Genomic DNA, 27,152 nt, shown 5'->3' with positions numbered 1-27,152 from the left:
CCGGCCGAAACCGAAAGTACCGAAATTTCGGTTCAGTAAAACCGTAACCGAAATTTGAGCAAAACTGAAACCGAAACTGAAACAGCCCGACACTTGGAAGTCAAATTTCGGTTTTTCTTTCGTATTATGTGCAATTTTTTTGCTTTCTAAACAATTTTTTCATAAAAGCATGGGATATTGAAGGGATAGTAGTATGATTTAGAAATACATTTAAAAACAAAGTAACATAAATTCAATTATAAAAGTAGGTCATTTCAAATTGTCTTCTAAAAATTTTGAAATTTCCATGTTTCTTGTTCAAGTTGAATGCATTTCTTTTGTTCATTTTTCTTATCATATCGCATATTTTTTGTAAGCCATCATATTAGTTAACGTATAAAAAACATAAAGTGCAACAAACTAATTGTAATTTAGTTCGTTCCATTTTATGTTTTTATAGCGCTGCTGAACTTTACAATTTATTGCGCTGCTGAATTTCATTGTGTTTCTCTAACTAAACAAGTAACCTACCCCCTATTTATAGTAAACAAATAGTTTCTGCTTCAATGAAGACATTTTTGTGCTGACTTATCTTTGAAAATTTAGTTATGATTTAGTTATACTTTATAAAGTTAAAAAAAATAGGAAGAAAAACAGTGTTTTTCAAGAAAAGCAAAAGGAACAAGCGCTGGTAAACAGACATTTTTGAATGGGAGATCGTAAATATTCCATCGACACCAGAAGGGGTATAATGCCAACTTATACGCCAAAAAAGTTACATTGTTGTCTATTACTTCAAAAGAACTTGCCTACTACTGAGCATAAATCACATTCGACATTTTGTATGGTTGGTTTCTGACCTTCCCAGTGGGTACTTGGACGTCATTGGACCTTGGACGTCTATTTAGGACGTCCAAATGAAACACCTTTTGTCCGTCCATATAAGACGTTGACAGACGTCCTTTTTAGACACTTTTAGGACGAATTAAGACGTCTGGCGGACATCCAAATTAAACTTATGGTCTTTGTATTCAATGATTATTGACGCTAAAGTCTAGGAGTAACTACTTTTTTGAAGTTATTTATAAAAATATATTTAAATGGTTAAATACAGACTAGATAATATAAATGCTATAACAAAAAAAAAAAAAACTTTTATATTATTTAATTTCTTCTTTTCGCAATTTAGGGATTGCTTGTTTTAGCAAGTCACCAACGAGTGTCTCGATAGCAAGTCACCAACGAGTGTCTCGATATTGCCCACGTTAAAACCATCTTTTTCTGAAATAAGTGCTTCTAAAGCAAGCAAAATAAAGAACTATTTTTTATTTAGATAATCATATTTAATTAAATACAAATTTAAATTTTATTAAAACCTTTTTTTTCTTCATAGAAACACTCAGTGGAAACCTTACAATATAACTTGGTATGTAAACTAACTCACTTTTTAATCATTTGTATAACGCTACAAATTTCCGTTTTCCCTTTATTCCATCTTTACGAAAACAGCTTTGCAAAGGTTGAGTCATTATGCTGTCAAACACGTTTTTAACTGTTCACGTGGCGTTGAACCACCAACACGTTTAATCTGTTTAATCTAGAGAAAATAAAAAATTTAGTTAAAAAAAGTCCGGTGCAAACAAATCTATAGTTGAGGAAAGACAATAATAGTTTACTTCAAAGTGTAGGGATTCTTTTAGGGAATTCATCAGTGTAGGGATGCTTTTAAATCAAAACAGCATTAACTTTGTTTTTAGTTTTGAGCGGCAACATTTAAAAAATTTTTTGATTAAAGTTACTTTTTCGTTAAAGGTCGTTTTGTCAGTGTTATTAAAAAAAATAACACTGACAAAACGACCTTCCGAAATCTCGCTGCTTTGCTGAAATTTAATCGCTTTTCCTCTTCGTCAAACCTCTTTGTCACGAGTCAAGTGGTTCTGTAAAAACGTCATCAGTCTAACCTGTGTAATCTAAAGAAAATAAAATCCGCCTCATAATTTTGGTCCTGCCTCATTATTTTCAAGAAGTTCAAGGCAACCAAAGGTTTTGTTTTGATTTTTTTAAAACTTGATCAAACTGACTTGTCAGTTCCATAAAAATAGCATATTGGAATTCTGAAAATAAAAGCTTAGATTTTAATTAAACATTTTAAAACATTCGTTCGTCAAAAATGACAAAACTTTTTAATTAGATTTAATTAACTTTTTTATTCAATAAACTCTTAATTCTAATACTAAAATTAAATCAATAAATTGAAAAGTTTATATCGTTAATAATATAATACAAAAATATGAATAAGAAGTAGTTTTCAAAAATTATCTGTAATATAATTCTGAAAAAATATACACAAGTAAATACAAAAGTACTAATGCATTTGTCATTTTTTTAAAAGAAACTCCACCTTCATCTATAATTAAATGTTTCCTTTTTAATTTACCAATTTTAAAATCATCTAAAGTTGATAATTCAATGCCAACATTTTTTTAACCAAATCAGGCAGAAAATCAAGTAACACACTGAGAGTTTGTGCTGCTTTCAAGTTTTCTAATTCTAAAAAATAATTAAGTTAAAATAAATACTAAGATAGTTTATCTGGAGTATTTTGAAATAAATCTTCATCATCTGTATTTGAATATTTATCACTCAGCTTGTGAGAAAATCCACTTCTCAAAGGTTCATTAGAATGAAAAATGAAGTCAAGCTCTGGACTTGGTGCACGAACTTTTTTGACTTTCCTAATAGTTGATACAAAAAAATTATTTATACATTACAAATTTTTTTTATCACGAAAAATAATTATATAAATAATAATTAAAAAAATGAACCTTGATATTAAGACTCATCTTCTGTTTGAAATAAAATCATCTGGTAGCATATCTCCAATGTCCCAGCCTCCAAAATAAATTCAACAAACTCAAATTTTTTCCATCCTGGCTTCAGAACAGCCCACTCAGAAATATGCGTTCCAAGAGTTTTGTAACTTTTGAGTGAGAAATAAACAATCCATTCGGCTAAATAAGCCCAACTAGAAGGAATCACTATCTTGGTTGGTAGACCTTTTTCAGTTATAACGACAGTACTAAAATAGCCTTAGAATAAAAAAAAAGGACTTAATACAACTAGTGAATGTATCAAAAGCAAATACACTTAACATTAATTTTTCTAAAACTTTAAAAAAAAAAAAAATTATTTGGTCGTCAATAGACAACAAAATTAGAAATCAAGACGAAATTCGATTAATTTGGACCTCCATGGACGTCTAATTATTTCGCGGAAGCTCGAACCAAATTTGTTCGTCTTTGGACATCCTAGGACGTCAAATGCCCACTGGGATTAAGCATAAATATCCTCTCTTTTGACTTTTCTTGCTCTGGAAGGATTTTCTAAAGCATATGTGGAAGTGTTTATTTTAAGAAGAAACAAATTGAGAAATATTTTAAAGGTTGCTATCAATATGAAAAATTACTGGTTTCTATGATTTTTTATTTCTATGATTTCTCTACGGTTGCGAAGAAACTAGAAGAAAGATATAGAAGCTATCAAAAGCTGATAATGAAATAAAAATCGAATAATGAAATTCAGCAGGGAGATTTCTGTTTATAAGATTTTAATTGTTCCTTCATTAAAAAAAGTTTTAAACCCAACTCATACAGAACCTCATTCCGCACACATAACAAGCGCTGAAAACATTGAATAACTGAAAGAAAAAAAAGAAGAAGATCTTTAAATGTGTTTTTCCAATCCAATACCAGCGAGGAAATTCTTGTGCGACTCGAGTTTAAAATCATTTATTTAATCCGATGCAACCAAATACATTGAATGCTAACAACAGCAACAACAACAAAATATAACTCATTTCTATGTGTGCGGTGTAGAATGGGTAAATTTATGTTTTTGCTTTCATTTGTAACGAAAAAATATCCAGCTTAGATTTACAAAATGCTTGCTGTAAAAATTGATTGGTCCCTCAATAACTTTTTCTAATATGAAATGACATAAAACATTATTCAAATTAAAAAGATATTGATCAAATTTTTCTTTAGCCGGTAAAGCTTAATTTTAAACACAATATTGCGAAAAGAAATTTTTTTTTAATTTTAGATTTGAAAATAATTTAATTTTACATGTTCTTTTTTTTTTCAATGTAAAAATGACGTAAAATCCTTTACTTTTAAAACGAAGTGTAAATTACTTTTTAATAAAAAATGACGTAAAAGTAATTTACTTTTACGTAAAAATGACGTAAAAGTAATTTACTTTTACGTAAAAATAAATTCTTGTAAGTTAATGACGTAAAACTGAAACAAAAGTACACTTTTTTTTAAAAAAAAATAAGAAACATGTTTATAAGAAACGAGTACTAGAAGCCCGAAGATCTTAAGAAACTATTAGCACTAAGTTACTTATCGATAAGAAAAGATTTCGATTTCATTAAGAGAAATATTTCCTATTTTGTGTTTTGTTCAGGGAAAAATCTGAGGATTATATTACATTGAATGATGTTTGATGGAATTCAAATGATTTTAGTGGACTGTAAAATATTTTATCTTGCTTGTTAACATGTTTTCAAGTTATATCTTACGTACTTTTTCTCTCTTTTGATAACCTGAAACTTAATAAACTTCTTAAAGAAACTTTAGTAGTAGAGTTGTAACAAAGTATTCTTAAATTAAGAAACTTTGTTACAACTCTACTACTAAAGTCATTAAATTAAGAAACTTTGTTACAACTCTACTACTAAAGTCTCATTTGCTTGGTTTCTCATGATAAACAAAAAAAAAACGCGTAGTAAAAAAAGGCCATTTGTAGATAAGAAACTTTTCACTAACTATTTTGTCAGCGATAAAAAAATATTATCAAAATCGTTTTTGGGTTCCGTTTAATTCATTGGAACTCAAAATTTCTCTATTTGTCCAGTGGCTCAAATACTCTGTACAAGTGTTGCATATGATATGAAGAGCCATTGACTTATCTTATATAAATAACTTTGTTTGACAAACTGTAAAACGTTCTATCTTATTAACATGTTTTCAAACTGCATTTTACTTTTTTTTCCTCATCCATATTTGAAAATAAAATAACTTAGTTATGCCACGCACTCGAAAACAGGTCTCGTCATGGCTTTCAAGTTGTACTCCCCACAAATAAGGTAAAAAACATTGGAATCATTTAAGTAGCGCTATCGTGAAGTTGCGATGTTCAATCTTAAAAAATAAAGAAATGGTAATATAAACACATCTCCTATAAAATCGTAATAATATTACAGTGAACGACTAATCCTTGATCTCGGTATAAAATTGCATCCAATTTTATACCGAGATCAAGGTATAAAATTGGATGCAATTTTATACCGAGATTATATTGCATCAATGATCTCAATATAAAATTACAGATAAAAGTACGTAAATGCTGTATCTACAGAAATACCAACCCAGGTAATAAAAGAATAACGCAAACTACTGAAGAAATTCTTTTAAAAATAACTAAAAACCTGTGTAAGCTCAAATCTCACAAAAACTAATACAGTCTAGTTTAACTTTCTGAACCAGGGATCCTAAAAAGAAATCTTAAGAGCAAGGCACCAAAAAAAATATTTTATTTGTTCGGCTGTGTTATTTAAAGCAGTTTTTGCAATCCTTCATCAACTCATTGATGATGGATTGCATCATTGCGTTTCCTTTCATTAAGATATTTTGAATGTAAGCAAATAAATATCCAATATTTAACTCACCTTTTCTGAACTCTAATCTTTCTTTGGAAGAACCATCAAACTAACTCTTTTAACCAAATCCTTTTTTTTAACTTCCATCAAAAAATTTTGAATTTTGAAAAAAAAAATTTTTTAATTTTTTTATTTCCATTATCAGTTTATTTTACCTAAAATTTATACACAACTACCCGCGCAAGCTCAGAATTTAAATAAAATACTTAGTTTTCCAATAGCAAAACAAATGGGCTGTATTTTAACGCCGGGGGTTTAAAATCTGCTTTGATCATCTTCAAATTTAAAAATGATAATTTTCTAATGGTAGTTTTTGACCATTAACGACAATTACCATCTTAGAGCGATCTAAAAATTCTTTCTAGGATGAGTTTATACATCCAACTCTCTTCACTAATAATTTTTTCATTTTATTCGTCATCTTTTTGATCTTTTGAACTTAAATCATTTCCCAAATGCTGTCCAAGTAATCATTTTGTTTTAACCTTTATCAAGCGTATCCAACTTGTTGAGAGATCAAAAGCGGATATCAACTGGTTTGTATGCCTCAAGCCTCTGTGGCGATCATTATTTATGTGTGATAAAAAAAAAGACTTCTGGTTTGGTCCGCTCAACTTTTAAGGTTTGAATTTAGACAGGAGAAAATGTTTACTTTGAGTAGATGCAGCGTTTTTTTTTTTATATATCGATACAGAGTTTTACTAGTTTTATTTCACTTTTGGGTCGTTCAACCATGAAAAACCTGAGATGACTGAGTTTTTTTTCATGTTAACAACGTGAATTGGAATATTCCTGAAATTTCACTCGGCAACTCAATACTTTTACAGATATCTTTTACCAATGATTGGCTGTTTTTAGTTTTTCTAAATCGTCATCTTGGATTTCAATTAATTTCCAAAAAAAAGATCCTTTAGCCGATCAAGGGTTAAAAATTTATGATAAAGGATATCTTGATATCTTCATAGTAGGAAATCAATAGCATGGGTTTAAATTTCTAAAATGTTGTTAAAAGTGTAAAAGATATTAACTGAGTGTGACTAGTATCTTTTAGGTTTCTTCAGGACCTTATCTACCCATGTGAGCAGAGTCTGGTATATCTCATATCTTTTATCATGTTCTATTAATGCATAGATCAGTTAAATTTAAAATTTTAAGTCGCGGAAATACTTTTTTAAAAAGATTAAACATTCAGTCCGCCTTTGTTTAAAGCATTTTAAAATTTGGGTAGATTAAGAACGTCTGATGATGAAATTTTGTTATAGCTTACCACCTAAAACCTAACATAACTTGAGCTTATGAAGATTAGTTTTGGGGCCTGTGAATATAAAATAGTCAAAGCCTTTAACAGAAAAGGAAGATATTTTGATACTTTCTTTTTAAAATGTCCTGAAGCTTTTAGTTTCAAAAGTTTACATGGGTCTTTTTCATGGCAAATTCAAAACTTGAAAGGTAGAAGTGCGAATTTTATTTTAGTTTTCTGAAATATATACAATAATAAAATGTTATACATAAAAAATATGAAACGAAGAAAGTTTAATAAAAATTCGTGAACTTTTAACAGTTTCAATATTTTGTTTTTAAGAAATATTTTACAACTTTTCTTTTTTGATATTTTTCATTAAGAAACTTTACAATAAATTAAAAAGACAACAGAAAGTTTTAGAAAAACTAATTTTTATTCAAATTACGCATTGGCTTTTGCAATTTCGTGAATTTTTCCGTGCGCTCTCCTAAAACGGAGGCATAAACATGAGAAATTTGTTTTTCGGACCTCTTAGCAGCATGCAATTTGAATAAAATTCTGCCAACAGCTGATATGATATAGAAAATTTCTCTTTTTCATCGATATCGAGTTCAACAAGAACGGAACTTTTGCTTTTGGAGAGCAGATTTAAAAATAACTGCACGCTTTCAAGTCTATCGAAAGTGGAAACATGAATGTAGTCGGGGGGGTTGTCGTTTAGACAGTCTAAGATCTTGCTAATACTACTTATTTTTACGCAAAGTGATTCTGTATTTTTAACTGAAGACATTTTTTCGTATTCGTTTTGTTTAACATCTACTTTGGATTCAAAACGAGGTTTTTCGTTGGTTACAATATCGGCATTGTTTCGCTCATTCAGTTCTGTAAGCGAGTCAAATTTAGCTGATGTACCTATTTGATACTCTTGCGGTGCTTTGTTACTTTCAATTACCTCTGAAGCGTCATTATCTGAGACCTGTTATCAGAAAATGTTTAAAATGAAGAGTTGACCTGTTAGACCTGTCATCAGAATTTGTTTAGGGCAATTATTTCTCTTCTTATAAATATCACATTTAGAAATAGTTTTTCAATATTAGCACTATTTTCATCACATCGACAGTTTTGTTAAATCTTTTTACAACAACACTAAACACCAACAAGTAAAAAATCAAAACAAACTACGGACCAGATCTTCAATTCAATATATGAGTGTTACCACTACGTCATAGATGGTGGCAAATTTAACGCAGCTCTAGAATATTTGTTTTTATTGATTTTCTTTAGAAACTTACCGATTTTTTCCTCCGGTTAACAAGATTGTTGATAATTTTTCCCAACTCCACAATTTCAATCGGAATAAGTGTGCCTCTATCGTAATCACAACGTAGCAAAATACTTTCTGAAATGACAAACTTTTCTCTTGATAGAAGGTTTGTAGACGACATTTTGGGTTCTATGATAAAATAGAATTAAAATGGATAAATCCATGACAGAGAAACGTATAGAAATATTACCATTTATTAAATGGTAATCTTATAGAAGTAAGTAATGTTTAGAACTAAGCGGTTGCGGAAATGTAAAAAAAAAAAATTATTCATTATATTTCTAATGAAGAAAATAGATTTTTGCTCAATATACTTCATTGATTTTATTAAGTGTAGAAAACCCGAAACGAAATTAGATAAAGAAAAAAAAACATGCTAGTACATATCCATTTCAAAATCTTGTTCGCTTCACCTCTAATAATATTGTTTACTCATCAACTTTTAGTAAAACCAAGAAAAACCAGTAAAGTTGTGAAGATCTCTACGAAATAAGAAAAAGAACTAGTTTTATTTTTCGTTAAAACTTATTATTATAAAAATGATTTTCTAAAAAACTTAAAGTTTGAAAGCTGAAAAATTTAAAATTTTATAAATATGTAACTATATAAATATATAACTATATGAATAAATAACAATACATCCTTAAATGAATGACTTCATTTTTTGATTGAAAATGCAATTATAATTCTACACTTAAAGATTGATGGTTATTTACAAAATAAATATAAATTTGTTTATTAAAAATATTTCAAATCCTCTCATCCTACACCGTTTTAAAGAAACTATAAGAGGTTTTTAATATTCTTGATATCCCAAGTTATATTACCAATATTCTTGATATCCCAAGTTTTATCAATATTAGTGCTGATTTAGTTACTGATAATTTAGTTATCAATATTAGTGCTGATTTAGTTACTGAATTTGCAATACAGAACTGTATTGTTTCTTTTTGTTTTAACTAATTTTGTACTTTTTAAATATCTTTTCCATGTATGGAAAAGTGTTAAATGTTGCGTAATTATTCTCATAATATTGGAATAGATTGAACAAGCATACAGAGAGTTGAGTTGAATTTACAACGAGAGAAATAAGTTCGATTAAATTAAAAGCTATCGATGTTACATCAAAACTATCGATGTTACATCAAAACTATCGATGTTACATCAAAACTATCGATGATACATCAAGACAAATTTGACTTTTGAATTCAGTTGTAAAAGATTCTTATATGAACAATAAAAAAGTTTTCAAAGGATGGTTTAGAAAAGCGTAATTACTGGTTTTTAATACTAACTGACGTTTCATCTAACATCGAAAGTGCAGTAATACAATCGAAATGCATTTTCATAAAATCGCATATTTCAGTCGTCCCTGGAGAAAACTTCCTTTATCAAATTTGATGCTTAAAAAAAGAAAGAAAAAAAAAGCTTGGCCGAACAATCCATGCAGCAATTTTTTGAAATGATCAAATTTGAATAAAATTGAATAAAAAAGCACCGTTTTTAACAGGAATAGCATATCTCTATGATCCGTTTACTTTATGACTCAACGCATTAAACAAGCTTAATTGTGGTTGCAGCACTCAAAACTTATAGGTCTGAAAAAAATAAATATAACTTCGCAACCCAGAACGCTCTGTTAGCAGAATCTTCCATGATCTTCCATGATTTGGGTATTAAACACAGTTTCCTTGGTTCCCTTATAGAAACCAGCCGAACCTTTTTTGTCACAATAGTAAGAGTTCTGCTAACCAATTGTTAAATGAATCAAAATTGTAGTATTATAACAAAATATATAAAATCTTAAGATATCTGGAGTTTGCAAATATTAAAAAGTTTATGAAATGCAAACTTATACGTGATTCTTTATATCTTCGTTAAAGGAGTTTTGAAGGAGTTTTGAAGGAGTATCAAAAAACATTTTCCTTCACGAAAATATTTTGAGATTACACTTTAAAAAATTTCCGTTTAAATAAATTTTCACCAGTCTTTCCTAAAGGATACTTTTCATAAAAAGAAAAACAGACTGGAAATTAGATTGTAATATGAGATAAATCATGCTACGTTTAATATCTTTGAGAAATAATTTCCTTCACGGAAATGTTTTGAAATGCCACTTTAAAAAATCCTGTTTAAAATATTTGCACCAGTCCTAAACAAGATTTTTCATTAAAAAAAAGACTGGAAACTAGCTTGTAATATGAAATTAATTATACTATGTTAAACACGTTAAAATGAGACTTATCACAAAAATAAAAAAATAAAAAAGACTGACAGGAAATAAGGTTGTTAATGCGAAATTATTCTTTAAATAACCTTTATCAAAGGGGTAATTAGCGTAAAAAAGCTCGCCCAATCACCTTGAGTTATTCAGTTCACAAATAGATTAAATCCATAAAACAAAAAGTTGAGAAATGCGATGAAATAAAGTATATTGTTTTTTAAAATTCCTTTTATTGTAAAAAATCTTTTTTTTTTTGTCGTTTACTGGTGCTAGTCTTTATTATTCAGGAAAGTCATTATACATATAAAAAGTTATGACTGTACCAAGAGCTTTGGCTATTAAATTTAAGATTTTTCAAAAGATGGAGTTAATCCACTTGCACATTGAACGGCTCGCTTTAGCAAGTCTATTCTTTTTGGATACTTTTAGTACAAATAAGGAAGCTGTAGCCAGTTACTAGTTATCATGTTAAAAGCAAAACCTCATGGGTATTTTTCTTGTTAAATGTTTCGCTCTAATAATGACTTTTAGAATTCTGCGAGGTCTTAAAGCAGCTCATCGCGAATGTGTGGCTGCTTTAATTGAACTCTTGTTTTAACCAGAATTTTTTAAAGACAAAGAATCTTTCCCCAGAGAATGCAAACTAGATAAGAGAATCGATTATTAAATACTGTTGTAATCGTTATATTGCGGGCAATTTTCAATTTTTATAGGCGCGATTACGAACAAGATTGTCCAAAATTTTCCAAGGTACTTTTGAGGTTAATTGAATTGTTTATGCAAGAATAGTGTATGTGAAATTAAGGTTAATATGGTCAGGGCGTCAATATTATAAAACAAATACGTACGTTTTTACGCGCGAACCTTCTCGTACTTCACGAAAAAAAATCAAAATTGATGCTAAAATTGTTTCACAATTTAGTTGTTTAAAATTCAATAGTGGTGTGATTAAGAACTAGTATTATTTTTGATAATCACGAAGGCATTTTGTAGTTTTTTTTAATCACAGACCTTTTTTCGTTGCATGATAGTTTTTACATTTTCACGAAATTCGTTGTGTTAGGAAAGCGTAGGTTTTATAACATTGACCACTGATGTTTTAAGTAAAAGGTTTCATAAGCTTTGAAAATATTTTTTTGTTGTGTGTATTAAATTTCCAATTTCCAATTACATGAAGTTCAGCTTAGTTTAAAAACAAAAGGTATTTCTTAAATAAGTTTGTTTAAAGGTTTTTGGAAGTCATATGTATGTAATGTATACTTAGTTCTAAGTAAATAAACAAATCATTAAAGAGCAACACGTTTTACTTTTAACAAAATTTTGATTACAAGAAATAATAATATTTTTCTCTTACTTTTTCTAAGTTCCCAAAACTTTTCAACTTCTTGCCCGATGCTTTAATGGGCGAACATGATCAGCATTGATCATCTCAAACTCGTAGTTTCATTAAAATGGTTTTTAAAAATAGTTAGTATTGCCACTTCGATTTTTCACTAAAATAGGAAAAAAGTTGAAGAGAGTATGTTCAAAAAAATTTAGTGATAACGCAAGTAATGTTTCAGAAATATGTAAAAAATGTCACGAGATTTAAGTTTTGTGTGACAACACACTCTAAAGAGTCTAAAAATCTTTAACTTCTGGTGTTGTGATGGCTTTTATATGTTTGGTGTTGATATTTGTTTTGCTATTTGTTTGAATTTTTACAAATCATTTAAAAAGTTAAATTCTTTTGGTGTACAAAATTTTCCAGCCCCACACGAAGTTGATTAAGTTAAATGCATGTTTAACATAACACGCGGTTAAATAAACACAAAAAAATATCGAACGTAATTGAGACGTCGCAATTACGCAATAAACCATTTTAAACGTAATCGCAAAATTTTTGGACACAGTGCGGGATGACTTTTAAGCAAAGTACATTAAAGATTACCTAAATTACATAAACTTGAATTAATGTTTGCATAAATACTGTTTTACTTATTCTGTCAAAAAATGATTTACAAAAAATAAAGTTTGAAAATCAAAAAATTTTATTGTTAAAATCTGCGTTAAAATCACCCCTCAAATCGAAAAGTGAGGCTTGTTCCCAAAGCATACGCTTTCATAACATCTAAAAGCAATTGCTGGTAGGTTTCCTTTTAACCTCATAACAAAAAAATTATTTTAAAAGAAAGATTGGATTAAATTCTCTTGTTTCAAATTTGGAAATGTTTCCAGCTTGGCTTCATCTTATATTTTATCTGAACAAAAGAATATTTCCCGGGGGACAGGAACCGTTAAAGAAATTTTTTTTCGTTTACTTATTTACTAAATTCATGATAAATCTTTTTACAAATTTATTACGCCGTAATTAGGGTAATCAAAGGAGTTGAGTTTTGTTGTAATACGTTGGTGTTTGTTGAAATACGTTGGTGTTTGTTCAAAAACGTTGGTGTAGACCAAAGTAAAGATATGTATGAAAAATCCTTTTAATTTCAATTTTTTATTTCAAAACTAGAATATATTAGTATATATTTTCATAATTAGTATATATGCATCTCACTCAGCTAAATCTCAGTTTTAATGAATTACACGACTGATAGATATTCTTTTATATTTAACTCATATCAGTGATTCACCACGTTTTCTGATTGGAAAATAGTTTGTAAAAGGTCTTTTTAAAAGTTAGTAAATGCCCCGCAAAAAAAAAAACACAAATTTTCCATAAAACAAGTAAAAATTTTTGTTATTTTTAACAGAAACAATTAATGACAGACACAAAACACTGTGAAATATTCTATCAAATTAGTTATGTAAATCAAATAAGTTAGGTTTTTTATGTAACTGCATTTTATTAAACCATAGTTGTTTTAGGTTCCCCCCTCACTACCTCACTTGCTTAATTTTGTTTGACGTCATATTTTAAAAGAAGGTAAAATGCATAAAACATTCCATTTTGCTTAATTTCATTTGCAAAATTTCAAAACAACTTTGGATAAGTTCGTTAGTTAGAATTTAAAGAACGAACAGGAACAATCATATTGTTTGTTCTGCTTTACAAAGTACACCAGCTTCGAGGTTTGACAAGCCCAAAGTACACCAGCTTCGAGGTTTGACAAGCATAAAGCACTACATGAGAGTTTGAAAAAAGAAATGGAAAATGAGATGAAGAGTTCTTTTCCAAGAGAAAAGTCGGTCTCAAGAAAAAAAAAAATCTAAGCAATCTAATATTCCTAAAGTTGCTTGTCAATGGATCCTAGAACTCGGTAATATTGATCGTCTCAAAAAAAGAGAAGTAGAATTGCAACTCAAAAAGCTGAAAAAGACGCAAAAGACATAAAACTAGCTGCAAACTCTCAATGACATCCTCATGTCTAAAAAAAAAAAAAAGAAGAAGCTAAAGGATGAAGAACAGCTATAGTCAAAAGAAATAAAGTTACTAAATGTAAAAAGTGTAAAAAGGAACTCCATTGAGACGTCATGATGTCCTGCGAGAATCCAAATTCCAACGCTTGAGTCTGCAAGGAAGCATGTTTACCAAAGAGATTTGTAAAAGCTACTGAATCTTTTGCGTGCGTGCGTTTGTGTGCGTGCGTGCGTGCTTGTGTGTGCGTGTGCGTGCGTGCGTGTGCGTGTGTGTGTGTTAAGAATTTAAAACTTAAGTCTTTTTTTATTTCAATGAAAAAAATTAGTTATTAGATTGTTATTTGAAATTTTAAATGTTTTATTATTTTATCGGTTTTAAAAGATTATTTGCCAAAAAACGATCTTCTTTTTTTCTTTTTTTTTTGTTATTAATAATTGTAACTTCTCTTTTTATTAGTAATAAATGTTTTTCATTATTTGTCTTATTTACTAAAAAAAAAAAAAAATTTTAAAGATTCTAAAATAAAAAATAAAAAAAATCATTTGGATTTAATTGTTCGGTGATCAGTTTGCGCATATTTTACTTTATATCTTCCTTTTATTTCAAAATTAATATTGTGTCTTTCGTGCAGTTATTAAATTTAAATTTTTTCAAAATTTGCATTTTCTAAAGAGAATTTATAGTTACTCAATTCGAATGATTTTAATTTTCACCGAATACTTTTTAACAGGAAGTTTTTTCAATAAAGAATATAAATTAATAAAATGTTACACAAGTGACAATTAAAAAGACTTATCTTTACAAAAAGAATTAAATATATTTACGCAAATGAAAAGTTGTGTGTTTTGAAGGGTTTTGTTTTTAAAAGTAACGACTTTGTTTCTTGACTGCTGTCGTCATACAAAAAACATCTCATTTGCTAATAAGAGTACAGACGTGTCGCTTCCATTCCCCCCCGGTTTGTAACTCAAAACAAATCTAAGATAACTAACCAACTGACTGAAATTTCCTAACTTAGTCCTGCCTTAAAGAATTCTTAAATTATCTCCATGATCTTATTTTGCTGAAAATTTAACAAGGATGTTCAAGTTTCTATATGTTTTACTCGTTTTAGCAGTATTGTTATTTCCCACAACTTTGATTAGTATCAATACAGGTAAATTTCTGTGCTATGTCACATATATATATTTTTTTTCTTTTGTGATTACAAGATAAATATTTTGCAAAGTTCATATTTTTTTGGATTTAAGATAATTTATTGCTTACAAATTACTTTATGCAAAAGCTAGCAGCTAAATCTTTAAAATCTTTTTTTTAAAGTTAAAAGATGTCTCTGATGCCACATTTTATAGCTAAGATTAGTTTGAATTATAAGACAGAAATAGGCATAAAATAACTACATTAAATTCTCTCTTTCTGAGATTAAATTTCAATATCTGCTCTGATTCAAATTCATCATAATTACAATTATACCAAAATATTTTTCAAAAATAAATTTTTTAATGTTTACATAAAATTGCATTAGTAAGTACTTTGTTTAACAACAAGTGAGTTCATAACTAAATAAGATATTTTTATTCTTTACTGAGAAAAAATATTTTCTTCTATGTGTAAAGTTTTATTTGGTTAAATATCATTAAGTGCTCTCAGCAAAAATTCAAAGTAAACAATGGTATTTATAAAATATTTAGCTTAAATATTGAAAACTAAAAGCTAAACATGCTGCAGTATATCTTACTTTTAGAAAAGACTAGATTAGTATACATAAATTAATTATAGCAATTTAATTTAAGTTTATGCACAAGAGGATCCTGTTGAAGATGAAGTAACAACAGATGATGATGAGGTAACAACAGAAGAGGATACTAGTGATGTAAAGGTAAGTCTTGTACCTCTCAATATCTAATGAAATGTTATCAGAGAGAAAAGTATTTCTTTGTAGCAAGGATTCAAAAAGTCATAAAATATTTTTAGAAATTTTTAGAAAAATTAAAAAAAAAAAAATTTCTGTTCATTTGAACAATTTATTTATCTACTATGAAAATGATACAAAAGATGAGTAATTTTTTATTTTTGATCAACCATTTCAAACCTTTTTTTTTTGGTGAATTTATTAGTAATAGAACTAACTTGAGTTGAATAAGTAATTTCAGAATGCTGCCATATTTGAAGATCTAATATTTTTATAACTGAAGATTTGTTTGCTAATTAAGGAAAAGTATATATAATTACTAAAATATGAAGTAATTATTTTTTCAAAACTGGATTATAATTTTATTTGCATTAAAGTGTTCACACACCATTGTAAACAGAAATCAGAATAACTAATAAGACAAGAAATAACATGATCTCTTTTTATTACACTATTTTTTAGTAAAAAAAAAATTCAGTTAATTGTGTAAAATGATTTGTCAGTATATGTAATAATTTAAGAGTGAAAAATAAAAACTAATTAATATTTTTTTTTTTTTTAAGTAAAATACAAATAGAAAGAATAAATTTAACTTTTTAAAGTTAATGTTTTAATAATTTTTATTTCTTTTTTTTTTTTTTCTTTTTTTTTTTATTTCTTCCTCTTCTTCTTCTCCAAAAGAAAAATTCAGTAGTAAATATTTTATCAATTTCATTGTAAACAAAGAATTGTTTTTTTATCTTATTTTTTTTATCTTATTTTTTTTATCTTCATTTTGAAATTACTGCTACAAGTATAAATATCAATAACTTTTTATAACAATGATTTTTTAATCCTTTTTTTACAAATTTTTGCAAATATTTCTTTGAAAGTTCTTTAATATACATGAATAAAGAATGTTCATTAATTATTTTGAACTTTTTATAAGTTAATACTTTTACATCTTTAAACATCTCAACTTCTGATAAAAACTGTCATGTCAACCATTGATAAAGTAGCTTAAGCCTTGTGACATCTATTAATCCTGCATTTTTATACAATTTTTATTGACTTTTAAATCTACTTGCAAAAATAAGTTTTTTACATAGATTTATAGTTTTTTTAAATTTAGGTTGAACCTGAACCAGAAACTGCTCCTACTGGAAAGGTAGAGTTTTATACTTTTAACAGGACCTCTGATATTAACCTTTTGAAATTATCAAAACCTTTTTAGATTACCAAAACTTTTTTAGATTTTAGATTTTATAGATATTTTATTGTTTTAAAAGGAGGCAGAAGATGAGGAAAAGCAACCACAAGGTTTAAGAATGTCACCAGATGTTTCAACTGCAGTTCTTTTCCCAGAGTTTCCTGAAAAACGTAAGAAAATTTTTTCAAGCAGTGTTGGTTTTAGGAGGTTTTTTACTCGAATTTGATCTTAATTCTTAAATTTTCCTTCTATTTAGAGCTACCTGCAGGTCAACCTATTTATGTGTTGGTTGGTTTCCATAACAAAGGCGAAAAAGACTTCATTGTTGAAAGTTTAGATGCTTCATTTCGCTATCCTCAAGATTACAGCTACTATATTCAAAACTTTACTGGTACAGTGTATAATACTGTTGTAAAACCTGGTCAAGAAGCCTCCTTTAATTATGCTTTTCATCCTCATGAAAGTTATGGAGGTCGACCATTTGGACTCACTATTTTGATGATGTATAAAGATTCAGTACGTATAATACATAGTTTATTTACTCTTTATATTTAGGCATTTAATATTTTTTTATAACTTTTTTTATCTTAACTTTCAAGGATGGTAATCAATTTGGAGCTGGTGTCTTTAATGAAACTGTTACCTTCCATGAGCTAGAGGAAAACTTTGATGGTGAAACATTTTTTTTGTATGTCTTACTTGCTGCAGTTGGATTACTGGTCATTTTTGGAATAAGTTATGCTTTCAATAAAAGTGGAGTAAGTTTTTTTCTTTCACGTTTATTTTTTTTAATGCAAATAAAAAGCTGTAGAATTGTAAATAAATATCTGCATTAAGGAAATGTTTAAATATTATTGTATAAATAATATTGGATATTATATTGAATATTTTTGATGAATTTATCAAAATATTAAAAATTATTTTGTTCTTTTAGTTTAAAAAGCAATCTTCTAGACAAACAGCTCCTGAAACTGGAACTCAAAATGGAAAAGCCAATGTTGATTATGATTGGTTGCCTAAAGAAACAACTGAATTTAGTAAGCAAAATATAAATTAATAAATTTTTTTTTCTTATATAAAAAAATTTAGGACACACAAACTAATTATGATCACCTTAAATTGATAATGTAGAATTGTTGGTGAATAAAAAATACAAATTAATTTGAGAATTTTTAAGGCTATGATTTAGGTTCCAGTAATTTGGAAATGCTTAGGTTGCAAATTAATAGTTAATAGATTTTATCAGGTTGTAACCCCGTTTAACAATCTTGCAATTTTTAAGGACCTTTAATCGACTTAACGGTTGGTTTCACGGATTTTCAGATAATTCTGTATTGACTTTAGACAAAGCTTCCCCTCGTCAGTCACCACGGAAACGTCGAGTTAAAAGAAGTACGGGATCTGGAGAGGAATAGCTTGGTAGAATTTAGTTATGTTATGCATTGTTTTGCGATAGTTTTATTATAGTCATTTTGTGCGTGGAACGGAATTTATAAATGTGTCGTTTTTTCTTAATAGAAATATTTTTGACACGAACATTTATTAGGTTGTGTAACGTTTAGGTAAAAAGAAAGACTTATTTATAAGAATTACTGCTTTGGAATGCGTACGTAAAAAATGTGAAACTTATTCGAATAAATTTTATAATTGGAAATATAGCTAATCTTGTCATATTTTTAATTTGTCCTTCATTCCCACTTATTAAAAAGTTCTTTAAAAGATTGTTGTGTATTGTAGTCTCTCTTTCTCTAAAGATAAATAAACTTTTTGGTATGACGTGAAAGGAAATAAACCACAGAGAAAATGGCCCATATTTACAACCCCAAGTGATTTTTTGAAAAAAAATCCCTTATCAGCGAAGTTTTTTGAAAAATTTAAAAGCATTAGTGATTTCTAGTGAAGTTAACTTTGCGATGAAACTATTTAATAAACGGCAAAAAGCGAAAGATCCTATACTTTCTAGATTCTACATCTTTTAAATGTATAAATATAATACATGTTAACTAAAAAGTTACTAATTCTAAAGAATTAGTAATTTTTTTGTTAACATGTATTATATTTATACATTTCAGTTTTTTTAAATATGCAGTTCGTAAATAAGTTAAAAATAAGGACACAACGTGATAAACTTGCCGTTTTTTTTTTTTTTTTTTTTTTTTAAATTTCTCTGCCGTACCTATTCAATGTTCTCCTATGACCGTGATCTTCCGGTCAATGGAAGATCCGAGACGTAGCCTTTCATTTTCTACAGATACACAGTGTTCAATGGATTCTGATACCAACTATCAGAAATTAATGAACACTGGGTGGCATTACATATCAAACGAACTTATCAAATTTAGTTTTTGCCTTATCAGTAAATTTTAAATTAGTCTATTAATATTTGTACTTAGAGGATATTGAAATGAACTCAAAAGTTCAAGTTTGAAATATTAGCAAAAAGGGTTTCTTGTTTACCTTTTTTTTTTTTTGCTTAATCTATAACATTCATCCCTTAGAGCTTAGGACACATTGCAAGACTAAAATGACTACTAACTAGTAACCAGACTAGTCTATGGATAGACTTACAACACAGACATAGACAATTCTGTATGTTGTAATGGACACAACAAATGTTTAATTTTTTGTCCTTGTTGTGTCTATCAAATTTTTGATGGTGTCCTAAGATTGCTCAGTTAAAAAATAATTTTCACTTCATAAGTCTACAAAGCATAATTTTTTGTCTATTTGGTGTCTATGATTTTGTCTAAATTTACTTGATTTCATAAAACCAGAAATATTGATTTTTGCCAATAAAATCTAAATTACCCAAAAAATCCCTTAGAAACAAAAAAGAAAATATACGATACATTATATTTGAATTTTATTTCATGGTAAAAATGACTTTTATGGTGACAAATTTAAAGTGGTGACAAATTTTAGGACGGAATATGACAATAATGTTTACACAAATAGTTGATTTTCCAAAATTTAGATCCAATCATAGTCAGATTCACAGTCTGAGGATAGAATGTTAAGAAATCAGGATTGATTAGATTCTTTTCCTGCAGGCCTGCCAAGGGCTTCCTGTGAATAAGTCCCTCCAGACCAGGTGTTGCTTCAAAAAATGAAGGAGATTCAGCTTCTTCTACTGAGGTTTCATCCTTCTCATTCATGTCACTTTTACTAAAGTACCATTTTTCCACATAGGGGACCAGAGTTGAGAAGTTAGTTTTCACAAAAATGCATTTGCTGGCAAGATCAGGAGACAAATTGTACCTTTCGTCTGTAATAACTTGCCCTGCTTGAGAGAAGGCTCTTTCAGATGAAGCTGAAGACACTGGCATGCCTAAATACCCCCTTAGGAGCTCTGTTAACAATGGTAGTTTTGGGGCATTGATCATCCACCACTTCAGAGGTGGAACTGAAGAATCAGGCCTAGGCATGGAGAGGAAAGTGTTGAATTCTTCTTGTAGTGGAGGAATACCACTGGAATGACGATCCTGCACAAATCCATCTAGATTATTTATCTCATTGATCATTAAGTCATATGCAGCCATCATACCATCCCTTGGCTCTGGTTGTGAAACTGGTGAAGGTGGTTCGGCAAGCAGGCTCTCAGACGAGTCAGTATCCATTGATTGTGATTGAAATTGAGCTGTAGTTTTGTGGCTTGACACCAAGGTTCGAACTACATTGTGAATCTCTGGTCCAAGCAGATGACCCTTGAAGTATGGGTGCAGTAAATTTCCAACAGCCATAGGGAAAATTCCAACCCCTCTTTGAGGAAATTTTTCATGCAGGTTTTTTAGAAACTCAGTAAAGAAAGCTTTAGCAGTGTTGCTGCTTTGTGATGAGGTGCACATCTTCTCAGCACATGCAAACAGACAGAAAACTCTGACCAAAGCTTGGTCCATCCTAGGCTCACTGTCATTTGAAAACCATTCACTGAGTTGTTTTACTTCTGTTAAGAATGGTAGGAGCTCCTCAAACAAATCCATTTCCTCAAGGCTGGGGACAATTTTTCCAAAGTCTTTGTTTTCAGAGCTGAGCTTCAGTAAAGGAACTCTCATCCTTATAATAGCATCAAGAATTTTCTGGTGACCATTCCACCGAGTTAGGCTGAGAGTTGGAATTTTAATGGCTCTTACATCACTTAGCCTGCAAGCTCTTCTCAGCTTTTTGTTTTTCTTTCCTGATTGATGCATGTTTGATGCCAAATTTCTGGCTTTGTCAAAAGTTTTTTCCAAAACAGGATCTTTAACAATAGATTTCCTCAGGCATGTGTTGAGCTTGTGATCCAAACATTGCATACTGCCATCTTCAAGAGACTCCACATATTTGCTTTTCCTTAGGCCAACTGCCATATTACTTGCTTGATCAACAACAGCAGTTATTGTGATATCTTGTAGTTCTTTGTGTTTTTCAATGATAGCATCAACTGTTGTGGCAATATTGTCACCAGTATGGTCCTCAGGAAAAAGTTTCACTTCATAAACTATCTTGTTCAATCTGTAATATAAAATAAACATCGATATAAAAATTATTTAAGGACCAATATAACCAGCAATAACTCAGTAAGAACGAATTTTGCGGACCAAAAACAAAAAAAAGTAAAAACTCGGACATAACTACAAGATGAATTCTATTTAGTGAGCAATACTGGCTCTGGTGCGAGCGCACCCGAGTTCGAGTCCCAGTCCATCCAAACTCGACCATTCATTAAAAACTAACAAAACAAAAATGCTTTTCAACTTACTTGAAGTTTTTGTCCATGTAATGCAAGGTTACACCAAGATAGGAATCTGTTGTCACTGAGGACCAATGATCCATAGTCAAGGTGGCCATTTTGCAATCTTTCAGGTCTGTTTCCAGTTTTTTTTGTAATGCATTTTCAAGTGTCAGGTAAAGCAAGGGCACTTTATATTTTGCAAAGGTTGTAGAGTGCTTCAAATTTCCTTTTGGTGCTAAGTACGTCATCACCCTTTTATAGGCAGGAGTGTCCACAGCTCCAAAGGGATAGCCATCACAAACAAGCCATACTGTGATTTCCATGTCAAACTCCAACTGTTTTGCACTTTTAACAGGATATTTAGACACTTGCTTCAAATCAGTTTTAAGCGAAGTAATCAGGGCTTCTCTGGCTGCCTTTTCATCTTTTCTCTCTTTGAATTTCCCAATCAGATCAAGATATTTATTATTATGTTTGGATTTCAGATGATTTTTGATGTTGGTAGTATTGCAGTTCTTAATTTTAACACTTTTTTCACAGAGCAGGCACTGTGGGTCATTCCCTTAAAGAAAAATCATAAAAATATTTTAGATTTGTGTGGCAGGTATAAGTTAGTAAAGCTAATACTTTTGTAGTGGTGTAAAGTTTGCACATTTAGGATACGAATCCTCTTTAAAAATAAAACTCTTCAATAATATCCTGCGTTTGGCACTTTGATAAGCTAAATATCATTTTGATCTTTCATTACCGTATTATTTGAAGATTGTTATGTAGTAAATTTATAATATTAAAAAAATATTGAAATGACATCAAAACTCCAAATGATGATCATTGCCCATGATTAATTATTGTTTAAAACTTGCGTACATATTCATCAATAAAATGAAAGTAAAAAACATTTTTCTTTTTCACTATTGTTTTATTCACAAACCTAAATAAATTTTAACACCTATTGGAATCTTCTACTTACTAATCCACATTTTATAAAGGACAACTCCTTGATCACATATTTTTAAAATAATTTTATTGAAGGTGATAAAGATTTTAGTGACTGAGGAAAATTTTTTAAATGATAAACTTACCTTCAACTTTTTTGAAGTAATCCCAAACTGGAGAGGGCATTTTAAAAATAAATTTTCACGCACATTCACTGAGAATTGAAAAACAACTGAACTGAGTAATTAATGAACTTCAATTGAGCACAAAATAGTCCATTTTGAGGTTTTTAAATAGACATTAACTTTTTAATCAACAGCACACGCTGGACAAAAAATTAAAAAATGAACTTCTGTTAGAAAAATTGTATTTTTAATTTTGTGCTCGTTTTCAGTTTTTGAAACGATGCTGCAGTGAAAATTTAATTACTCGTTATAAGTCCAAATTATATATGAAATAGATCTTCTATACCTCATTAAAAAATCGAGATTGTTCATTTAGTGTCCGTTTTTAAAATGATTGTCTAGAAAGACAAACATTTTTTATAGACAATTCATTTTTGATAGTTGCAATTAAAATTGTTGCAATTAGTGCTTTGTCGAAGTCTATTTTTGTCCTTTTATAATAAGGCCATTAGAGATTGTCTGGTTGCTACTACTAACTCATAATTATACAACTAATACTAATTACTCGTTACTTTCCCGTCAAACATGACGTCATCTCAATTTTGAAAGTAAACTTAATGGTAGTTTTTGAATCAACGGTATTCAAATCTGCTGTTCTACAAAAACAAGAGTTTCAATCATATGAGTAGTTGATAGATTTATTATATGGCAACAGTTATCCATGCAATCCAATCTGTATGAATCCAAGTTTAGGCTCATTGACCAATCACTAAACCCTCAGATTTCATATTTATTTTCAAAAAAATTTTTGAATTCTTTCATATTATTAGCTATATTATCTTGTGTTTCAATGCACAAATCAATGGGAGATAATGATTTAACTCCCTAAATTGAATTTCATATTTATTTTCAAAAATAAATTTTTCTTAAGAAATTTTAAGTTTCTTATATATATCTTTTTTTTTTAATGTAAAAAAGGAGCTCACTAAAGACCATAGGCGTGGCAGTGATATTTAAGTTCTAAATGTAATTTCAATTTCCATTTTTACTTCGTTCTCGTAGCATTGATTTAATTTCTAATTTTAATTTTACTTCTTTTGAATCAGTTCTGATGAAATTAATTTCAGTTCAGTTCTTATGATTTTAATCATTTTAGTTCTTATTTCAGTTACTAAATCAGTTCATACTTTACTTCTATCAAATTTTACAGCAATTAGTAGTCCTAACGACACATTTTTTTGAAAAAATTAAAGTGTAGTCTTGAAGTCTATGAATTTGGATAACTTTTACTAGTTACATTCATTTAAAAAAAAATCTTATGGCTCCTTCCGGGGCCTTAAAAAAAGAAAAACTTGCCCTACCCCGGGGTAAGTTGGCGCAAACTTTAAAAAAGATTATTAACGTATTAGTGAGTAAAAATGTATAAAAATTATTTATTATTTCTATGAGCTAGTAGCAGTTAGTAGTTTGAATATGAAGCCAAAACAACACCCCACCTTTGTTCCTGGTAACAAAAGAACACCCCACCTTTGTTCCTGTAACAAAATCCCCTAAAAAAATTCAAAAATATTTTTTTTGTAAAAATAAATTTTTTCAATATTGTTAGAAATAAAAATTTTAAAAAAAATTAATTTTATAAAGATATTTTTTGTTTTCCAGCTTCCCCTGTGAAAATTTTGCCAATAAACCCCAAAAGCTTTTCAATAAACTGCCTAAAGATCCTGAAAAACGACAACTACTAAAACAACCTGACTAATAATAGTAAATCAATTGTGACTGGAATATTTATAGTAGTTTTATTCATAGGACCCAACATGAAATGGTCAATTAGGAAAGGTCCCTGAGATTTCTGATACTTTTTGATAAAAGACTCTGCAGATAAACGCACTTCGTCAATTTACCCCTGCTGACAACTAGTCCCGGTCTCCCCTATCATTATTTTAAGAAATAATGTAATACATAAATTTCAAGAAAAATATTTAAACAATTTTTTAACTTAGTAACCATAGTAACCACCTTAGTAACATCTAAATAAGCATACAAATAGTCATAAAATAGTCATTCAATGATTCAATTGAGTTATAATAAGAAATTGAAAGAAAATATCTGGTTGAATTATAATTACAAGTTTTTGTTCAGTTTCATAAAAATTTTCATCTCTAATGATTTTTTCGTTCGATTGCGGCGACCAACAGTTAAAATTCCACAAAGTAAAAATATCCTTTCTACAAACGCCTGTGATGCTGGGGCGGACAGTAAATCTTCAGCCAAAATTGCAATCTTGCTATACTTGTTTTTGTTTTGTTTCCAAAAGACCAGGCCGTTATTTGGCAGCGCTTCATCACCGCTTATGTCTATCAAATACCTTGGCAGCTGACTTGCAACAGTGAGATTGTCTTGGTTATAAATTTTTCCTTTTTTTGTAAAGATTTTATTTGACAAGAACTTAAAGCATTTTATGGCAGCAAATTCACATTCAGATCCATTTGACTCAGCAGCAGCTTGTAATTCTTGTTCTACTCCACAAACTTTTATTATATACATCTTTGCTGCATGGAGCAAGGTGCCCATTTCCGGTGTGAGGATAAAGACAGCAACGGTTGGATCTAACAAACATGCATCAGACGGAAGAGGATTAAACGTATCTGAGTCCGGCTTCAGAATTGATTGAAACCGTTGACGTAGATTTCCAAGAAGATTCGCTGTCAAAGACTTGTTGGTAGGATATTCTTGTAAATGGCATTCCAAATTGAGTATAGATGGTAGAACCTGTGAAAGAGACTGGGCATTGGTCTGAAGTATATCTGTTTGTACTGCAAAGGGTTCCAAAAGTGAAGAAATGTTTTGAAGACGAATCCAATCATTTGCTTAGAACGTGTCGATTCCTAAATTTAAGTAAACCGTCTGAAATTAAAGTTTACTAATAACAATTGTAATAACTAACAATTATCATTGATATACATATCTTTTTTCCATTCTGTTGTGATATGGTTTAAAAGGCAGGGTTGAGTTTTTCCGTGTTATTAGTAAACCTAATTTAAAGATTATATACCCTGTCTTGTTTTTTAACGATAATGACTAATGAACTTCTTACAATTTATTACCATTTTCATTTTTTTAGTTTAAATAAGGTAAGACGCAATTTTGTAGATTTAATAAAATTCCGAAAATAATTTATATACACTAATAACATATATAATAAAATAATATGTATCAATTTCTGTAAGAACTTCATTCACCGATGTCTTTATTTTCAACAGCCGGTCAATCATCTGATATGTACTGTTCCATCTTGAGGTGCAGTCAGTTATCACAGACTTCCCACACTTGTCAATAAGTTTCTCAATTGCCACACTTGATTTCCTAATTCTTGATACAACTTGTCTCGTTTCTAAGATGGTTGCACGATAATGTTCATAAACTGGTTTTATGAGAAGCTGGAGTGTGTGAGCCATACAGGGCATTCGACGATATGGAATATGATCTGGAAGAAATAAATCAGTTTGTTCAGACTGAGACTAGATCTCTTCCTCATCAGTTTCATTTTCAGACTCGTCAGATTCAAACTCATAAGATTCAGATTCGTCAGATTTCTTAGCTGCATGCACTTCCGGTTAGAGCCTGATGGCTTTAACCATATTAGACCCGTTGTCTGAAACAATCAACATAACTTGATTTTCTCTAATACCCCACTGGTTAAGACATTTCTTTAAACATTCGGCAAGCGTCCCACCCGTGTGGAGATGTTGGAGTTCCATCAAATTTAGGAAAGCATGTCGTGCTTTATCAATGGTGGTATCATAGAAACAAGCAGATATTTCAAGGAACGATGCTGTGAGACCCTTCTTCGTTCAACCATCAAGACAAATTGTTACTTTGCGTGTACGATTCATCAAGTCTTCCAGTTGTGCCGATTGTAGAAGAAAACGCTCGTTTATCCGCTTGTTCAGTGTTGCAGACCCTGGAATATAAAATTTAAATCAGTTAAAATTTAATGCACATCATTTTGTGTTTTTAGTTACTATAGTGTTACATTAATGATACTATAATTACAGGTAAACATTTAAAAATTGTTTAGCATTGAATGAATTTAAAACAATAATTTAAAAATTTAGTTGTGTTAACTTTTACCTGGCAATTTAAATTTTGGGTCAAGCGTTTTTATCATCTTTCGAAACGACGGCTGATCTAGCAATACCGTTGGATAGCTGGTATTAACAATCATTTCAATCACGCTATCCTGATGCACTTGATATTCACTTGATTCCGTTGGCCACGCGGTGATTCGGTGTTCAAAGCACTCTCTTATTGTCTGAGTTTTTGTCTTTCCACTATTTCGGGAAGATGTAGAATTGCTGTCATCAATTTTACGTTTCAAAAATATTTTTTCTTCATTTTGTTTTTTCTTTTCATCCGTGTAACATTTGTGTGTGTCTTTATG

At 29.5% G+C, this 27,152-nt stretch overlaps 2 protein-coding genes and 1 long non-coding RNA gene across 9 annotated transcripts; 1 reads left to right on the top strand and 2 right to left on the bottom strand.

The window, feature by feature from the left end:
• Window positions 1-1,116: 1,116 nt before the first annotated feature.
• Window positions 1,117-3,066, bottom strand: LOC149882577 (uncharacterized). 3 transcript variants are annotated; one of them, XR_016456615.1, is made up of 5 exons: window positions 2,805-3,066; window positions 2,381-2,714; window positions 1,656-1,949; window positions 1,424-1,576; window positions 1,117-1,275 (listed from the first exon to the last, which is right to left on the bottom strand). It is a non-coding gene; the product is annotated as an uncharacterized LOC149882577 (long non-coding RNA). The 3 variants fall into 3 exon arrangements; XR_016456613.1 differs by having other exon boundaries at window positions 1,424-1,949; XR_016456614.1 differs by having other exon boundaries at window positions 1,424-1,949; window positions 2,417-2,714.
• A 4,231-nt stretch (window positions 3,067-7,297) lies between these two features.
• LOC149882576 (uncharacterized) lies at window positions 7,298-12,239 on the bottom strand. 5 transcript variants are annotated; one of them, XM_090065505.1, is made up of 4 exons: window positions 11,847-12,239; window positions 8,652-8,750; window positions 8,237-8,397; window positions 7,298-7,920 (listed from the first exon to the last, which is right to left on the bottom strand). In XM_090065505.1, the coding sequence occupies exons 3-4, from the start codon at window positions 8,387-8,389 to the stop codon at window positions 7,432-7,434; spliced, it is 642 nt and encodes a 213-aa protein (XP_089921631.1). In that variant the 5' UTR covers window positions 8,390-8,397; window positions 8,652-8,750; window positions 11,847-12,239; the 3' UTR covers window positions 7,298-7,431. The 5 variants fall into 5 exon arrangements, with proteins under 5 accessions (XP_089921631.1, XP_089921628.1, XP_089921632.1 ...); XM_090065502.1 differs by having other exon boundaries at window positions 8,682-8,750; XM_090065506.1 differs by lacking the exon at window positions 11,847-12,239 and adding an exon at window positions 9,767-10,114.
• Window positions 12,240-14,768: 2,529 nt separating this feature from the next.
• On the top strand, window positions 14,769-18,612 carry LOC145193304 (translocon-associated protein subunit alpha-like). The gene is made up of 8 exons (XM_090100765.1): window positions 14,769-14,994; window positions 15,632-15,717; window positions 16,862-16,897; window positions 17,019-17,109; window positions 17,196-17,455; window positions 17,539-17,697; window positions 17,874-17,976; window positions 18,284-18,612. The coding sequence occupies exons 1-8, from the start codon at window positions 14,919-14,921 to the stop codon at window positions 18,352-18,354; spliced, it is 882 nt and encodes a 293-aa protein (XP_089956891.1). The 5' UTR covers window positions 14,769-14,918; the 3' UTR covers window positions 18,355-18,612.
• The last annotated feature ends 8,540 nt before the right edge of the window (window positions 18,613-27,152 follow it).

This window comes from Hydra viridissima, unplaced genomic scaffold, assembly GCF_058129835.1.
Source record: "Hydra viridissima isolate aposymbiotic clone 2 unplaced genomic scaffold, HvirCarnegie_v1 scaffold_10, whole genome shotgun sequence".
Lineage (NCBI taxonomy): Eukaryota > Metazoa > Cnidaria > Hydrozoa > Anthoathecata > Hydridae > Hydra > Hydra viridissima.
This window is presented reverse-complemented; position numbering and strand designations above follow the sequence as displayed.

Excerpts from the sequence above, each read along its gene's own strand:
- LOC149882576 (XM_090065505.1), bottom strand. The coding sequence starts at position 8,389 with ATGTCGTCTACAAACCTTCTATCAAGAGAAAAGTTTGTCATTTCAGAA. Across the intron at positions 7,921-8,236 it reads TTAACCGGAGGAAAAAATCG|GTCTCAGATAATGACGCTTC; the intron begins GTAAGTTTCTAA and ends TTCTGATAACAG.
- LOC145193304 (XM_090100765.1), top strand. The coding sequence starts at position 14,919 with ATGTTCAAGTTTCTATATGTTTTACTCGTTTTAGCAGTATTGTTATTT. Across the intron at positions 14,995-15,631 it reads TTTGATTAGTATCAATACAG|TTTATGCACAAGAGGATCCT; the intron begins GTAAATTTCTGT and ends ATTTAATTTAAG. Across the intron at positions 17,110-17,195 it reads CCCAGAGTTTCCTGAAAAAC|AGCTACCTGCAGGTCAACCT; the intron begins GTAAGAAAATTT and ends CCTTCTATTTAG.